At 36.6% G+C, this 16,443-nt stretch overlaps 1 protein-coding gene across 1 annotated transcript in view; it reads left to right on the top strand.

Moving 5' to 3' along the window:
* The window catches only part of LOC140244723 (dedicator of cytokinesis protein 9-like), a 205,058-nt gene that overhangs the window by 116,075 nt on the left and 72,540 nt on the right, over positions 1-16,443 (top strand). The window contains exons 19-30 of the mRNA XM_072324337.1: positions 18-104; positions 1,521-1,636; positions 2,459-2,528; positions 3,268-3,390; positions 3,852-3,983; positions 4,526-4,612; positions 4,981-5,064; positions 5,555-5,666; positions 7,869-7,892; positions 9,836-9,874; positions 12,679-12,705; positions 16,166-16,198. Coding sequence (XP_072180438.1) covers positions 18-104; positions 1,521-1,636; positions 2,459-2,528; positions 3,268-3,390; positions 3,852-3,983; positions 4,526-4,612; positions 4,981-5,064; positions 5,555-5,666; positions 7,869-7,892; positions 9,836-9,874; positions 12,679-12,705; positions 16,166-16,198 — 934 coding nt within the window. The remainder of the gene's footprint in view (positions 1-17; positions 105-1,520; positions 1,637-2,458; positions 2,529-3,267; positions 3,391-3,851; positions 3,984-4,525; positions 4,613-4,980; positions 5,065-5,554; positions 5,667-7,868; positions 7,893-9,835; positions 9,875-12,678; positions 12,706-16,165; positions 16,199-16,443) is intronic.

The raw sequence follows: 16,443 nt of genomic DNA on the forward strand, positions 1-16,443 counted from the left end.
TGTTTTTATGTTTCCAGGACCCACATCTACACAACTTCTTCATGCAGTGTGAAGGCTGGGATGGCACCAGGAATGGATGTCTGGAAATCCTCACCTGTGTTAAGGTAAGAAAACAGTCACACAACCAGCATTCTGATCCATGATACCTACATACAGCATAGGTGTACAACGTGTATGGCAGGTTTAGCATTGAATATTACATCCAGCATTCTGATCCATGGTACCTACATACAGCATAGGTGTACAACGTGTATGGCAGGTTTAGCATTGAATATTACATCCAGCATTCTGATCCATGGTACCTACATACAGCAGAGGTGTACAACGTGTATGGCAGGTTTAGCATTGAATATTTCATCCAGCATTCTGATCCGTGATCCCTACACACAGCAGAGGTGTACAACGTGTATGGCAGGTTTAGCATTGAATATTACATCCAGCATTCTGATCCGTGATCCCTACACACAGCAGAGGTGTACAACGTGTATGGCAGGTTTAGCATTGAATATTACATCCAGCATTCTGATCCGTGATCCCTACACACAGCAGAGGTGTACAACGTGTATGGCAGGTTTAGCATTGAATATTACATCCAGCATTCTGATCCATGATCCCTACACACAGCAGAGGTGTACAACGTGTATGGCAGGTTTAGCATTGAATATTACATCCAGCATTCTGATCCGTGATCCCTACACACAGCAAAGGTGTACAACGTGTATGGCAGGTTTAGCATTGAATATTACATCCAGCATTCTGATCCGTGATCCCTACACACAGCAGAGGTGTACAACGTGTATGGCAGGTTTAGCATTGAATATTACATCCAGCATTCTGATCCGTGATCCCTACACACAGCAGAGGTGTACAACGTGTATGGCAGGTTTAGCATTGAATATTACATCCAGCATTCTGATCCATGATCCCTACACACAGCAGAGGTGTATGGCAGATTTAGCCTAAAGTACTAGATCTGTCTGTATTTCAGATCACTATACACTATACCTCAATCAGAATTGTCATGACACGAGGCATCTTTGAAGCTGTTAACAATGAATCTTTAGTTTTGCCAACGAACCCTTTTTTTTCTGATTACATAAATCACTTGTTTACCATGCTACATGTACATCATATACTTTGAATACTCCTTTTTTTTTTGTCATTATCACACCATTCAAAAACTTCAGGCCAAAATACACCATACCCAGATCTAATGGTGCCTCACTCACAAGCACAGTTTTGAAAGAATTGACGTCATGACAATAGTGTCTCAGATGTTGCCACTGAATTCTGTGATTACTCATAAAATTATACAGAGTTTCAAAGTTGCTCTTAAAATGTGCATCATACTACTTGACCAGAGAGATGCAATTTGTACCGCTTGTACTTTGAGAAGTTTGTAAATCAATATTACCTATGGATGGCTAACTGTTTAGCCTCTCTTGTTGTTTGTTTTTTGAGAAGTGATGTTGTGAGAGTGTGGAAATATTGCCTAATAATGATTTGTACTTCTCCCTCAGGCAATGCATGCTATGGTTCCAAAGACATTCATCAACTACCTTCCTGTGATCTTCAACAAGCTCTTCCACCTTCTGCCTCTCAGCACCATGGATGATGTCCAACTCAACGTAGTTCGGTTAGTCTTACTCTCCTCAACAATTCACATCACAATGTCTTGTAAATGCTCCCTTCTCCTCTCTCAAAGAGAGATTAATTGTTTTCTCTTCTGGCTGTCTACCCAGGAGACCAGTCTCCAGGTTGTTTTATTCTCTCTAGGGCCGCATCTGTTGGCATTATCATGTCAAATCTTCCACTGAGTTCCTTTTTCAAAACTTCTGAATCACCTGTAGAAACTATGACTATAAACTCATCGGTGGAAATGAGCACCTTGAGCCAATCAGTCACATACCCTTTCAAACCTATTCAATTGAGCAATTTCCAACTAGGTACTATACAATACACCATGATGAAATGATGCGTGTTATGTGTTAGTCTGATTGTATGCAGCTTTTATAAAATTGTATAATAATGACAGTAATGATTGTCAATTTATATTGGGCAATTTCTTTAGGAATATACTCAACTGTGCATAACAATATTAAAATAAGGGAGAGACAGGCTGATTATAACATTAAAAAAAATGAATCAATTCCAAATTAGAAATCTTACAATATGGTGGGGATAAAGAATTAAATGGAACATGGACAAATCAAATCATAACTAGTAGAAGATATCTGCAAATGTGTTACAACAAACATGGCTATGGACAACTTTTCTGGATCAGGTGAGTTTTATCTGTTACCAGCTCAAACTGAAGAATGATTTGCAAGAGGGATTATCTCATCAAGAATCAAGTATGAGTTCAGTCAACTCAGCTTTGAGTTTTGAATAGTTAATTATCCAAAGTGTGCAAACAGAAGAGTGATAGATGTACTTGACTTACCCTTGATCTACTCAGGATTATAATCTTCATCGTGGCCCAAGTCCAAGATGTTGGTAGAGAAGATGTTCTGCGATCCTACGTGAAGGTTAGTATCAGAACCCAAGGTTTTACAAGATAGACACTCTCTGGCTCTTGTCCCTCTTCTTTCTTCATAGCACGGAATATTTGATTAGATATGAACCTGGTGAAACATATATCTTTTTGTATCACTTAAGTTTGGCAGAAGCTCTCATGATGGGTGTAGTGTGATGTATTGGAACTATTGGAAATTACGATTCGGCTGCGAATTTTACAACATGCAAAACTGTTGCCATGCACTAGGTTGATAGTGCAGTTATTATAGCCTTGGAGTCAATTCAAGAAAGCAGCATCTCGCAAAATGTCCATGACTTTGTCATTTGCGAAAATATATCGTCGCTGGGGCGACAAGACCTCGTATCTACAAAATGTCAAATGTTCAGGAGAGCCAAAAAACATGGCGGCCAAAGCACTGTAGCGAATGGGATAGCCTTTCATTTGACATGCCGTGGTGGCTTCATTTTTGGAGTAAGACAATTGGGATTTGGACAGGATGTCACTTAACCCATTATTTGACCATTAATCCAAAAAGTCATTTTCACCAAAATTGCAGATGCAAGGTCTTGTCACCCCAGCGACGATATGTACGTGAAAATAACAGCTTATGTAGTATATTTTATCTGATTCTACAGTCTTTGTATGCCTGGCCTGTAAAGAGTGAAGTCATTGTAGGAAGAGCAAACATAGATGGACTTCTCTTCCCGATCATGGTTAACTTTTACTACATCCTTATTCTCTTATTGCAGTATGTGTATGAGACAGAGAGAGAGAATTCACTAAAGAAGACTGTCCATGAGGAGCTGGTCAAGAATCTGGCGGCCACGCTGCGTCCAAGCACTGACCACATAGTCATCAGGAACCTCATGACGGTAGAGTCTTCATTCATTGTTAAGTTTGTCCAAAGTCTCTGACTTTTGTGAGCCAGGTTTAAGTAGCTGGAGTCTGGCAGGGATACCACCCAACCATGTCTTGATTTCTTAAGTTAATTGCTGTGGTAGTCTGAGCAGTGTGGGTTTAGTGTTCAGCTCAAGGGCACTGTGTTGGCCAAGCTGTGGGATTTAACATCTAATACTTTCCTAAGTATGTGTTTGCCTCAACAAAAGGCAGTTGTGTTATATTGTTGTCTATTTAGAGTGTTGTAAAATAATGAAATGTATGCAGGATTGATGTAAAGTGATGATTTACAGATAAAGTGGAATAATGTATCCTGATTGTTGTATTTACTATGTATATACTAAATCTCAGTCTGGTGATTACACTGTAGTTGATATTGTGGAGAGCTGAAGACATAGGATTATAATTTTTTTTTTTCTGTTTGTTTGCTTTGCAGCATCTGTGGTTCTTCTTCTCCATCCTCATCAAGAGCATGGCACAGCACCTTATCCGCCAGAACAAGCTCCAGGCACCACGCCATCAACGCTTCTCTACCAACTTTGAGACCGGCATTAGAAATCTTGTCCAGGTATGATCACCAAGGCAACAAACATGCATTCTTCCTGTGTCTAGAAGTGCAAGCCGCCATCTTTATTTAATGCATTCATTCTATGAATTGACTAAAAATGTAAATGTTAAAACCTCAGTGGTTAAACTTTAGCTGTGCAAGGTATATCTTTGCATAAATCAAATTTCTTACATGCTGGATATTCATGTGTGTTCATTCAAAAGTTGCCATAGATCAAATGTTCAATTCTGTAGTTTACTTTCTGTGTGGCAGGTGTATTCTGTGTAAACCAGCCTGCCAAGTCAATACAGCAGCAATGTAAATAGTTTTTTGTTGTTGTGGTCTTTTTTTTCACCCGTAAGAAGCCTTACTTTAAGGAAAAGATGGTTACAGCCAGTACTTGATAACCAGTGCTTGCCAGTTTTTGTGTTTTCTAGTCCTTCGGGACCTTGATGCAATCCTGGTTTGATATTCAACATTACCAAGTTTAGATAAGAGATTGATTATGGGAGCTGAAGTTGAGAATGTAATGTATTAACCTGATTTGCTGTGTTTGCCCACAGGTCTTGATGCCTCATATCAGACAGAAACACAAAGAACACCTTCAGGAAGCCAAAGATGCCAACTATCACCTGGCCTTCTTCATCAAGGTGAACTATGACCTTTAACCTTTTTTTTTTTTTTTTCTCAGATGATCTGGCTTACAAAATTTGAAGACTTTTTGGCCATCGCCTGACATTATCTCTCTGTTTCCAGTGTGACCTGGTCAAAAGTCATCCATACTTATTTCATTGTTCTTTCTTTGGTCCTTTTTTTGTGCCTTGTTGTTGTTGTTGTTGTTGTTGTTGCTGCTGCTGCTGCTGCTGCTGCTGCTGCTGTTGTTGTTGTTGTTGTTTTGGTAGGTCATATGAAAATCATCTGGAGGTTTCCTTTAATAGCACAATAAATATGTCATCCAATGCCTGAAGCATAGTATCACATTATCCATACTATCTCTTCTGATTGGTTATATTGACAGAACTGCTTCACATACATGGACAGGGGCTTTGTCTTCAGACTGCTCAACAACTACTTACAGTCCTTTGACCCAGAGGACCCCAAGGTGAGAGGTTGTTGACTCTAACAGACCGATGAACTGATGTTTTCTTTCATCATTGTCAGACTTCATGACTGTTAAATCCATACAATGATCCCATTCTGTGTCTTTAGCAGTCTCCTTGATTAACTTTGCAGAGAATAGTGGGTCCTTGCCTTCTCTATTTCATAATGTATAACAGTGTGATATTGAGCTTTTAGAGATATTTGTACAGTGTATGTATCTAAACAGGACTTTGCTGTATAAGAGGTTGGGTGACTGCTGTACTAAATTTGATGGAATACTTATTCTCTCTCAGCTCTTTTTCTAATGGCAGACTTGTGTAGAGATTGATGGACACCATTGTCATGAAGATGGTGAAAACTTATTTGTTCACAATATAAATCATAGGGACTTTTTTCAGAGTTGCCAGAAATTTACTGAAGTTGACCAAATGACAGTAGGTTTAAGTGAAAATAGTTTGTGAGCATTGCTGTGGTTTCCTCTCTCTCACCAGCCACTGTTTGAGATGAAGTTTGAGCTCTTGAGAGTGGTGTGTAGCCATGAACACTACATTGCACTCAACTTGCCTCTCACCAAGAGAGGACAGCAGGCAAAACAGTTCAAAGGTGAGTTCGTCCATCATTTCCCTGCACCCTCAATGTTTGCAATTTCCTTTCTTATTGTGTCAGATGTATCATTTTTTTTTTTTTCTTTTTAAACCATACTAAGCTTTTGTTAACTGGACACTATTTGCATGATAGATTTCATTGGAGTAACTTTCATCTTTTTGAACTTATACTTTCCCAGAAATTCAAACAAAGTTTACAACCGGCAGAAATTCAAACAAAGTTTACAACCGGCTTTTTTTCCCCCCTCAAGTGTGAAATCTGTATTCATTTGTTACTAAATGGTTTTATGCTGCATGCACCTCTCAGGTTATCATAATGATTTTTATTAGCCTGCAGTAGGGTGGTTATGTCTGAAATATATCAACATTATATGTCATGCTGATGAATAACAATCAAGGAGATTTACTGAAGTAACATTCCTTTCTTATGGTATCTCTGGTGACAAATTTCAGGTATGTGAAGAGTAAAACTGGGAGAGAGCTGCTGGATTCTCCAAACTCTATTGTCAAATCCTTAAGTCATGAGCAAGGAAATACAATAAGTTCAGGGCTCATGTAGTTTGTCTTCATTGTAAATTGATACACTTGTTCTAGAGACACGCTAAGGCTTGCAGTTTGTCATTAGTGAACGGCATTACTTGCTGTTCACGGTAAATGTTGAACGTTTGTTACATTTGCAAGTGTATGCGAATTCAACGCAAGTTACTAACCACTCCTTCATACCTATAAATATTTCTATTTTTACATGTACTTGTATGTGTGTGTATGTATGTGTCTGTGTAGATACTCTTTCTTCCAAATATAGAATAAATGTAAAATGCTTTCGTTCTGTTGAGTGTCTATCTCATTAATTGTGTAAACCAAAACAAAAAAAACAACAAAAAGAATGACCCATACGAACTTATGACACTAAAGTGGTCATGTTTACCAGCATTGTGATTCATATCTATTGATGTCAGGCATTAAAAAAGTGAACATCAATATCTACTGAAAAGATATTCAGCCACTCAATGATTGACAAAATTCATTCTATCATGATTCCAGTGTTCCTCAAAGCGAACTCCATAAATATACAAACAGCACTTGTAATGTGGATATTTAATGCAGCAGATGTTACTAAGTCACATATATCCGTAGATAAGGCCATTTCTCTAGTCTGAACATATTCTTTTGATATGAAGATACCTTTGCCAAAATGCATGCTTGGTCAGCATTTTGAAATTTATAGTAATTTCAAAGCATTTACCGAAACAAAAAAGCAGTGTGCTATGACTTACCTCTTCATGTTTTCATGCATTGAATATTTCTAATATTCTTATAAGGACAAGTTCACCTTCATAGACATGTGGTTTGAGTGAATGCAGCAATGTTAGTAGAACACATCAGTGAGAGTTTGAGGAAAATCAGACAATCCGTTCAAAAGTTATGAATTTCTAAAGTTTCTGCTTACTAAAGGCTGGATGAGAAGACTACTATGGTTAAGATTAAAGAAAATTCAACATATTTTTACTTTTCTCGCATAACAAAAGAACACTCAACTTCTCTCTTTCAGAAGGCAAGGGAAATAATATTACCCTTAACATACGTCAGTAACTAGTTGAAGAAATGTGCACTTTATTCAAAAAGTAAAGTTTTGTGAAATTCTCTTTTTATTTTCCTCATATCGTTGTACGCATGTGACATACACTGTGGTAGTCTTCTCATCCAGCAGTGACTGCGCAGATAATTAAAAAGTTCATAACTTTTGAACGGACGGTCTAATTTTCCCCAAACTTTCACTGATGTGTTCTACTAATATTGTTGCCTTCACTCAATCCACATGTCTATGAAGGTGGACTTGTCCTTTAAAGATTAAAATGTGCAAGAATCCTTGGTATTATGAAATATAGTATAGATATGAATTACTGTTAGCTTTGATTTGCAACAAATGATTTACTCAAATGGATGGACATAAATGTTGAAATATGAGTGTTGATTCATTCTTTGCATGATGATATGTACTGAGAGCAGTACAAATTTCTTACAATAGATATACTCTCACATAAATCTTTTGTGTCTTTTAAATTTTGCACATTATTATTCTGTGGTTGTTGTGCTCTATCCTTGGTCTAATTCTTTCACTATCCCTCCATGGATGTAACTCTTTCATCTGATAACAACCATCTCCAATCTGTCCATCTCCAATCTAACCAATCAACAGTCGCTGCCTCAGCGGTACAGAGTGGTATGTACTGTCACCTGTCTTTCTAATGTCCTGCTAGCATATCCTGTCACTGTGTTCAATGTTTCCTGTCCTTCAGCTTCATACTGCTTCTTTTTTCTTTTTCTTTGTTATCCCATGTTCTTCATCTCTTCTCCAAGCCACAAAGCCATCATACCCAGCAAACAGTTCCAGGTCCCTGTTGTACTATCTTAAGACTTTTATTGAATCATGAAATATAAAAATATCATAAATTTCACCCATGCAGAATCACATGCAGTTGCCTTTTCTGTAAGGTGATAATCAAGAAAGCTGTAATTTGATAATTCTACTAAGGTTACCAGAAGCTGCCTGAATTATAGCCAAAATGTTTGCAATTCCCTCTGGCGATATGTGAAAACTGCCATAAGAATGAATGAGTTGGCTTCATACAAAACATATCACTGCAAGGCTACACTGAAGATATTTTCTTTTCATTTCAATCCATTTCAAATCAGGTTTTAGAGTTTTAAGCAGAACTGATTAGCTTGTGGAAATTAGTCTTGAAGTTCTCACTTTTTCCTTTAAAATTCTGTTACTGTCATTATGACAGCATTGGTCCAATGAACGTGTTTGGAGCATGGAAATTCTCACTATTTCCACAGCTGCTGTATTATTTTCCTGATGACAGTCACATAGATTTCTGGTTTGAGTAGTCTTCATCTCTCACTCAGCCACATATTTTTTGTATCACCCAAAATAGAATTGGGTTGACTTAGGTCCAAGGAAATCGCAATGCTGAATATTTATCAAATTTCATACATTGTCAAGTCAATATGTTGTACTCCCTTTCAACCTGTACATCATACAGTGGGCATCATTGATTTTCTTTCCCAAATTCGCTTCCTTCTGTCATCAGTATATGTGCTAACTTTAGCTCTGTGTTATATTATTATGCTGCATTGGTACGCTATCAGGTTGTCATTTGCACCGAGGTATTAAGACCACATTACCTGCTTGTCACTGGCTTTAATTAAGGTTTTATTTCAAGACTGCTTATTCTTGTGGCTGTTTCTTTCCAGATTCTTATGGTTTGTTTTCAGCAATACTCATGATATCATACAAACTGATAGATGGATAGATGGATACATGAATGATCAGAAATGTGTGTTCAGCTCTAGCCAAGTGAAAGACAAAGGAGAGGGAAAGAAAGGAGGCTGTATGGTTATTGAAACAATTTATGGTTTGTTTTCCCCCAGCGTAATGTACAGTGTATATGGGCAAGAAATGTTTTGTTGTATTTTATTTGTCTGACCTCCCTCATTTTCTGTCAGCATATGTTATGTTTCCATTTCCAGGTGAATCATATTTTTTGTTTCCTGTCATTTGCTTTTGAATGGATAAATTATTCAAATACTTCAGAGTAAATGCAAACATGACACTATTTTACTCACAAACACTTTCTTCTAAGTGAAGCATGAACACATTGTACATGTACATATCAAATACTACCAAAACACAACTTATGCTAAAATATTAATGACATGTTCTATGAAAATTTCTTTCAAGGAATGACATTGATTATGTGGGTACATGGATTCTGTTCTTCTATGTTCATGCATGAGAGGCATTAGTGACAATCGTGGATGGACATGACATACCATATATGTAGATAAAGGGAAAACACAGCACATGATGAAAATGAATGATCAAGAAAACACATGCTTACATCATGTAAGAAAAAAAAATCTTGCACTTGGGCTTTCTTCATTCATGCAATGACCATTTATCATATAATCCAGTTTCACACCTACAGAAATGTGCATACAATTGCCATTTTATACATGTATGTTGCCACATATTGTTATTAAAGTGTCATTATAATTTTATTTCATTCCTCTTGCATGTTTATGTTTATTTTATTTCTTTTGTTGATTTCTTCCATTCCTCTGTTTTCTTACGTCATTCCATTTGTCCATCTCACGCAGTGGGAGGCAAGCCCCGTTCCAATCAGAAACCTGTCAAAGGTAACAAGACCCAGTCATCAGACAAACTATTTTAGACTTTACAATGTAGAATGAAGAGTGGTTTTGTTTTTTTGTTTGTTTTTTTTTCCTTCTTGCATTGCACTAACCGCAAAGTTCTGTCCCATCTGATCACAAATCATTAAAGGATTTCTAGGCACTAACACTTTTTATATCAGTCTAAAATTGTAGGGGTGTGTAAATGATCATGTTTTGAAGTGATCCAAATGTTTGTTCTGCATTGACTTGATTGTTGTATTTTTGTGCCTTCATTACTTGCTTTATCACTTTGCCCTTCCTTGCCTTGCACTATGTTCAAGTAGTCTTCCATTCATGCCAAATCCTTTGCAACCTCATTTATCATTTAATGCTATGGGAGTGTGTGTCTAGTGTGAAGTAATTATTGCTCCAAAACCCACATCCAAAATCTGCAATACAAGCCGTGTTTGTCAAATTTTCCCTCATTGAGAATCAGTGAGGTACACATTGCTGCCAAAATTATTCCTGAATAGGGAACCAGGATGCATCTAGGAGTGTTAGTGTTTGAACTTTCTAGCCTTTACTCACAGCAGGTTGTGTTTATATTCATAATAGCCATCAAGTTTACTTGTCTCATCTAATTGCATTTCTTGATTTGATTTGATGATACAATCTTTGGTTATACTCAAGCTATGATTGGAATATCTAGGTTATAGTTTATTAATCTTCTTCAAATAGTTATCTGAGAATAGATTCCCATTGACATAAGGACAGTAGAAACATTTAGCAAGTGTTGCTGGAGTAGACAAGTGTTGCAAGTATCTTCACACTCTGTGATTGATGCAAGAGTGTTTTGGTTTCCTTTACACCACTATTACTCTGTGACTTACTGGCTTTCTCTTTTTCTTTATAAAAGTAAAAGTGTTAGTGTGCAATCAGTGGCAATGCAGCACCATTCTGTCATTGTACTCCTTGATTTGTACAATTTAAAGGAATCTTTATGTGTTCTATATTTTGTTTGTGCAAGTTGTGTGTATGTGTCTGATATGTGAGTGCATTTGTGTCTCTTTTTTTGATGAAATTCTGTGGTAAGTTAAATTTTCTCATTATTAATAGTTTGTAAATGAACATACAGATTGTGTCTGAAGTTGAAATTTGAAGTTTGCTGAACTCTCAAATGTCAAAATTGAGAGATGTTTAAAGACTTAATAGGAGCGATCAGCTGATAGTGTATTATTCATTACTTCTTTACGCTTAGGTTTTGTAATGAATAGTTGAAAATTTGGATTGTTTTTTTTCCTGTTCCATAAATTGGCAACCATACCTCAAAGAAGCAGCTGTGTGTGATCAAAGATATAAGGGGAAATATGATGATGTCTAGATATTTGAAAAAAAAAATCATAATTCCTGCACAATGGGCATTTGACAGAATATTATGTTGACAAGAATTGGTGATACAATTTTTTTTTCTCCTGTAAGATAGAAGGGTAATTTGCATTTGATAGTGCAACAGAACGTTTTCATATGAACACATCAAATTGAGAGAATAGTACAAATTCTGTAGTAGAGAGGAAAGTTTCTAAAATAAATTTTTGTAGAAATGTAATGCTCAGCATGTCCAAACCTCTTGCATGCTACTAGGTCTCCTTGCATGACATGTGAAAAATGCCCTAGTATTATAGCAGCAACCTACCAGCTAAATATTGAATAGCAAAGTCCAAACTTTTTGAGCTATTTTCCAGCTAAATAATAATGCCTAATATTTTGTATCTGAAGCTCAGCTGTTATCTCTGTTTGTTAGACAAATAACAGTAAACCTTTCACAAATCTATGATTTTCCTGCTATCAAAATTGCTGATTGGCATTGTGTCTCTTTAACTTCATGACATTTGAGACAGTACAGTGCAATAATAGAAGTTTTTCTTTGCATCCGTGCATTTCTTCTGTAAATAATATCCCTTCATGCAGATCATGTCTGAGAACTTATTTGACAATTTCCTCCTCATCTTTTTACTTCAAAATTATCTCGCATTCTCCCATAGATGTATACTGTAAGTGACTGTGATACATAATAGAAATCTACATGTATATGTATCATGAATTCCACATCTTCAAACAGACATTGGGCTGTGATGCTAATTACAAATTTTTAGTACTGTTTTAGGTATCAAATGATATTTAAAAGAAGATGAAATTATACTTATGAAAATTCTACTGGCAATTGTTATGATAATACCCAACATTGAAAGAAGCATGAGTTTTAATGAGAATGTTTGGAAGAAGTGTGAGTTAGTGACAGTGTGTGTATAACAATTCAAAAAAACGTGGCAATTTTGTACATTGTAGTTTTAATTACAGTGTACTTAAGTAGAGAAGAGTTAAAGGATGTTTTGTCAGTGAGAACATTTACTATGTACATGTATCTTGTGAAATATTTCAAAATTCTTGAATGTGAGTATTCTTGAGTGAAATTCAAATTCTATTTCAACCTACCAAAGGCAGCCATCTATGTTGTAAATTGTCGAGATGTAGCAGATATTCTAGACTACGTTTGTACACCTACTTCTCACTGTAACCATGTCCTTGACAACTACATGTAACATCTTTACTAAATGTACTACACTCAGTTTGCATTGTTATTGTTTTTGTTGGGTTTCCATTAGGAAACATGTGGGTTAGTCTCCATGACTGTGTCTTTCCCTAACCCATGCACTTCTAGGCTTCTAGTCCAGGATTTACAATGCTTTCATCGTTTAGATGCTTCATGTTTTGTATTATGCCCGCTAAAGACTGTATACCCCTTCTTGCTATCCTTTGCATTGTTTCAGCATATGGAGGCAACTTCAGGAAATATGGTAGGCTATCAGTCTTCAGCCTTATCTAGCAAGAAAGAGCTGAAGACCTGTCAATATATTTTTTTTTTCTTTTATATATGTCCCATGCCTCTTTCTGTTTACCTAAGATATATCCATGTCTTTGTTTTATATGTTGTGTGTTGTTGTTTATCCTGTGAAACCCTGTAAACTTGTGTAATTGAATACTTTTCTAAACTGAATTACAAAAGTTGTCATTGACACTTCGAATATTAATAATTCTCACTCACATTAACTGTACAGAATTAGTTACATGTGGCATTTCTGTATTACATCAGTCATGTTTGTGGAAAACTAAATCGTATTTTCTTTTTAATTTCACATGTCATGACATGAGGACATACAAACAATTGTTGATTTAGTATCACAGTATGGTATAGTGGAGTTAAAAAATGATTAAATTCAAACTCATGGCAACATACTGTCACCTGTCAATGGCATGTAAAATCTACATTGTCAAATAATTTCATATCAAAACCACAGCTTGAATATACGTATTTTGACTAAAAATTGTTTTTTTGATAGTTGTGCTGAACAACAACCTCAATGTACTTTGACCAAAACAAAAGTAGATTTTGACTGTATTTGAAAAATATTAGGATGTTGATAATGGGGGGTGGGGGAGGGGGGATTATAGCAGTAGTAGTAGTCACTACCATGATGGTGTCAGTAAGTAGTATGATGTACATGTATAGTTATACTCTTGGTAATATAACATCATATGATGCATCACGCGTTACCCCGAGGTACCGTAGTACCCCGGGTTACCGCGTTGTGTAGCGCCACCTCACGTCCACTCGAGGACAGCCAGAGAAAAATGCATGCACTGTGTGTACGTGTACATAGTCATTCCCATGCCACTGCATGTTATACTATGCATGCATGGCACGCTTGTGGTATCACTAGCGTGTGCTTCAGTGCAGTGCAGTGCAGTGGCTAGCGCGCACTAGCTCCAGCACCAAAATAATTTCCTCTTTTTGGCACCCAGGTTACAACCTTTTAAAAAAAAAAAAATCAACAAAATGGCTGATTTTTATTTGGTACCCCGGGATATCAATTATGTCATATCTCCAGGAGTTAATACCAATAAGTTCCTTTCATGCATACACAATACACAGTAGTCATTATTTCCTGCCAAAGTTTGTTTTACTTATCATACAATGTTACAGTCACATAGTTTAGTGAAAATGCATATAACTTTCAGTGTGCACCAGTCAAGCCTACTATACAAAGCATGTCGTTCTTGTCTCGGATAATTCAGACAGTTGGACAAATAAATCCCATTTTCCACACGTCACCACGCACAGGTTGCCATCTGTATTATCTCTTAAGCATGTACAGCTGGTGCACAATATGTTTTCAAAATGTAACACCTCTAACCATACATTTGCATGCATATCAACACTCTTCTGCCTTTTGTAAAATTTATGAAAGCCCCCACAGTTTTCCATATACAGTAGTCCAGTCACATCTTGATAGAAAGAGAAACAATTGTTACACCTGCCATTTTTTTTAGGGGGTGTAGAAAAAAGTTGTTTTGTTATGATGATTTTAAGTTGGAATTCGGAAAGCAGAATTGCATGTCAATGAACAGAGATGAAAGTTACTGTCCTGAAGATTAAAGGCACACATGGAATTAAGTAACTTCCATTACAGAACCTTCCACACAGTTTCTCAGTTAATAGAATTGCCCTTTTTACAGTTTCTATTTCTCATGAAATCTTGATATTCAATTTCTTCCTAGTATGCATCTGTCTTTGAAAAAAAAAAAAAAAATGGTAGAAACTGTATTTGTGTCTGAAACATGTTTGAATGTGGTATACAGTATGATTATTGTGTATGTTTGGTATGTCTTGCATGTTGAAGCTACTGATATATCTTAAAATGCTGACAAGACTGTAAAATTTAATGCTATACAGTTCAGTGCACAGAGTGTGATGAGAATTGCATGGCAAATAATCAGATTAACATGGAATAATTAAACAACAGACAAAATCAAACCACTGCTGAGCTACAATAGCTGATATTCTATAAATATACATGTACATTTCAGCAAAATAGTGAAAGATTACAAGATGCAAAGCTTTGTGCAAAGAAACATCAACAACAGTTTATGAATTTCTTACTGACTGGATGATTGTTATGAGACTTTCTGCATGAATTTACTTGTTGATCAAACATATGAAATTGCCTTTTTTTGTACCTGTCCAATGTAATAAATATAAGCTTCCATGGGATACATGTTAATTGCCTTGGGGGAAGAGGGTCAATATGACTATTGTGCAGTTTGTACAGCTGTATTTGTTCTTATCTTCCTCCTCCCCCTTTTTTCTCCCCCCCCCCCCCCTTTTTTCTTGGTGCTGTTCTCTGTTACTATATGATGTGGAGATGTGTATGTTTGTGTTCATGTTCTCAATGAAGTGCAACTCTTTTGTCAGCCATTGTAGCGTAGATATTGGTCAGAGATTGTAATTTATACACCGTAAACTAGGGAATGATTAACAACAAATATTTTCTTTGTATTTTGGAAGAGTAAATGATCTGATTATGACCCCATGTTACTCCTTGCAGTGACACCATATAGAGGGTTCTCCATTTACTCCATTCATTATACATGTACTTCATATTTCACAGCATTTGGTATTCCCTTTTTGGACATTTTCATAGCAACAGGTGTTTGGTATATTGAGAATTAACTGAGGATTTCACAGACTTCATAGCAAGTACAGTTTTCCCTTCAAAGAAACATCTTTATTGTATTTTATTTGTTCAAATGGCTTGTGTGTCTCAACAGGCTGTAGCATTACATAATCCAGAGTGTCTGAAAAGCCTCCCTCTAAATACATGTATATTTCCATATCTTGGCAGCCATCTTGTATCGCTTTGTTTGTCATTGTTGTCTTGGTGGTGGGTTGGCCATTATGTATTCATGTCTGCATATTGATCACAGGGATCAGTACCCACATTTAGATATATATTCTATATAATTATTTTGTGCTTCCTTTCCAGCCACTTGTGATTGATTCAGACAAGCAAGGTTTCAACCATCACGCTATTTTATAAGTCAACTTGAAATCTGTGTAGAAATTGCTGCATCTTTTTATGTTACACTTGATTATATTTGGGAAAATACATTTTAGTGACAAACGTCATGTGGAGATAGTTTGTGCACTCTCTCTCTCTCTCACTCGTCTCTCTCCTCTCTCTCTCGTCTCTCTGTTGCTTTGGATGATGAACCCTGTGCACAGTTTTTGTGTGTGTGTTTTTTTTTTTATGTTTTGTGTGAAGTATGCCTTGCAGTGTTAGTCCCAAAAAGATTCCAACTTTCTCTGTGGTGTCAGTCATCATTGTTCTTGGTACATGTTATCTAACCACCCTAACTGCCATTCTCTTCTCTACCCAAAAATAAATCTCATCCATGGGTGTGCTTTGCATCGTACAGTACCATTCCGCTCTGGGAAAGACCAGTACAAAGGTTCGTCAGCTTTCCTTTCAGTCTTGTCACTGGTGCTATGTACTCAAACTGTAGCAGACGTATTTGTATGACACCTTCATAATCCTGTCATGTAAATTTGCTATGTTTGAATGTAAATTCCTCGTGTATAGCAAAGCAGACTAGACCCTGTATGTTGCGGTGACAGCCTCAACCAAACACACACTCAAATATTGAGGTGCTGTGAGAGCGGTTTTTAATCCATTCCTAACTTTGTTTTCAGGCTT

Source organism: Diadema setosum, chromosome 21, assembly GCF_964275005.1.
Source record: "Diadema setosum chromosome 21, eeDiaSeto1, whole genome shotgun sequence".
NCBI classification, from domain to species: domain Eukaryota; kingdom Metazoa; phylum Echinodermata; class Echinoidea; order Diadematoida; family Diadematidae; genus Diadema; species Diadema setosum.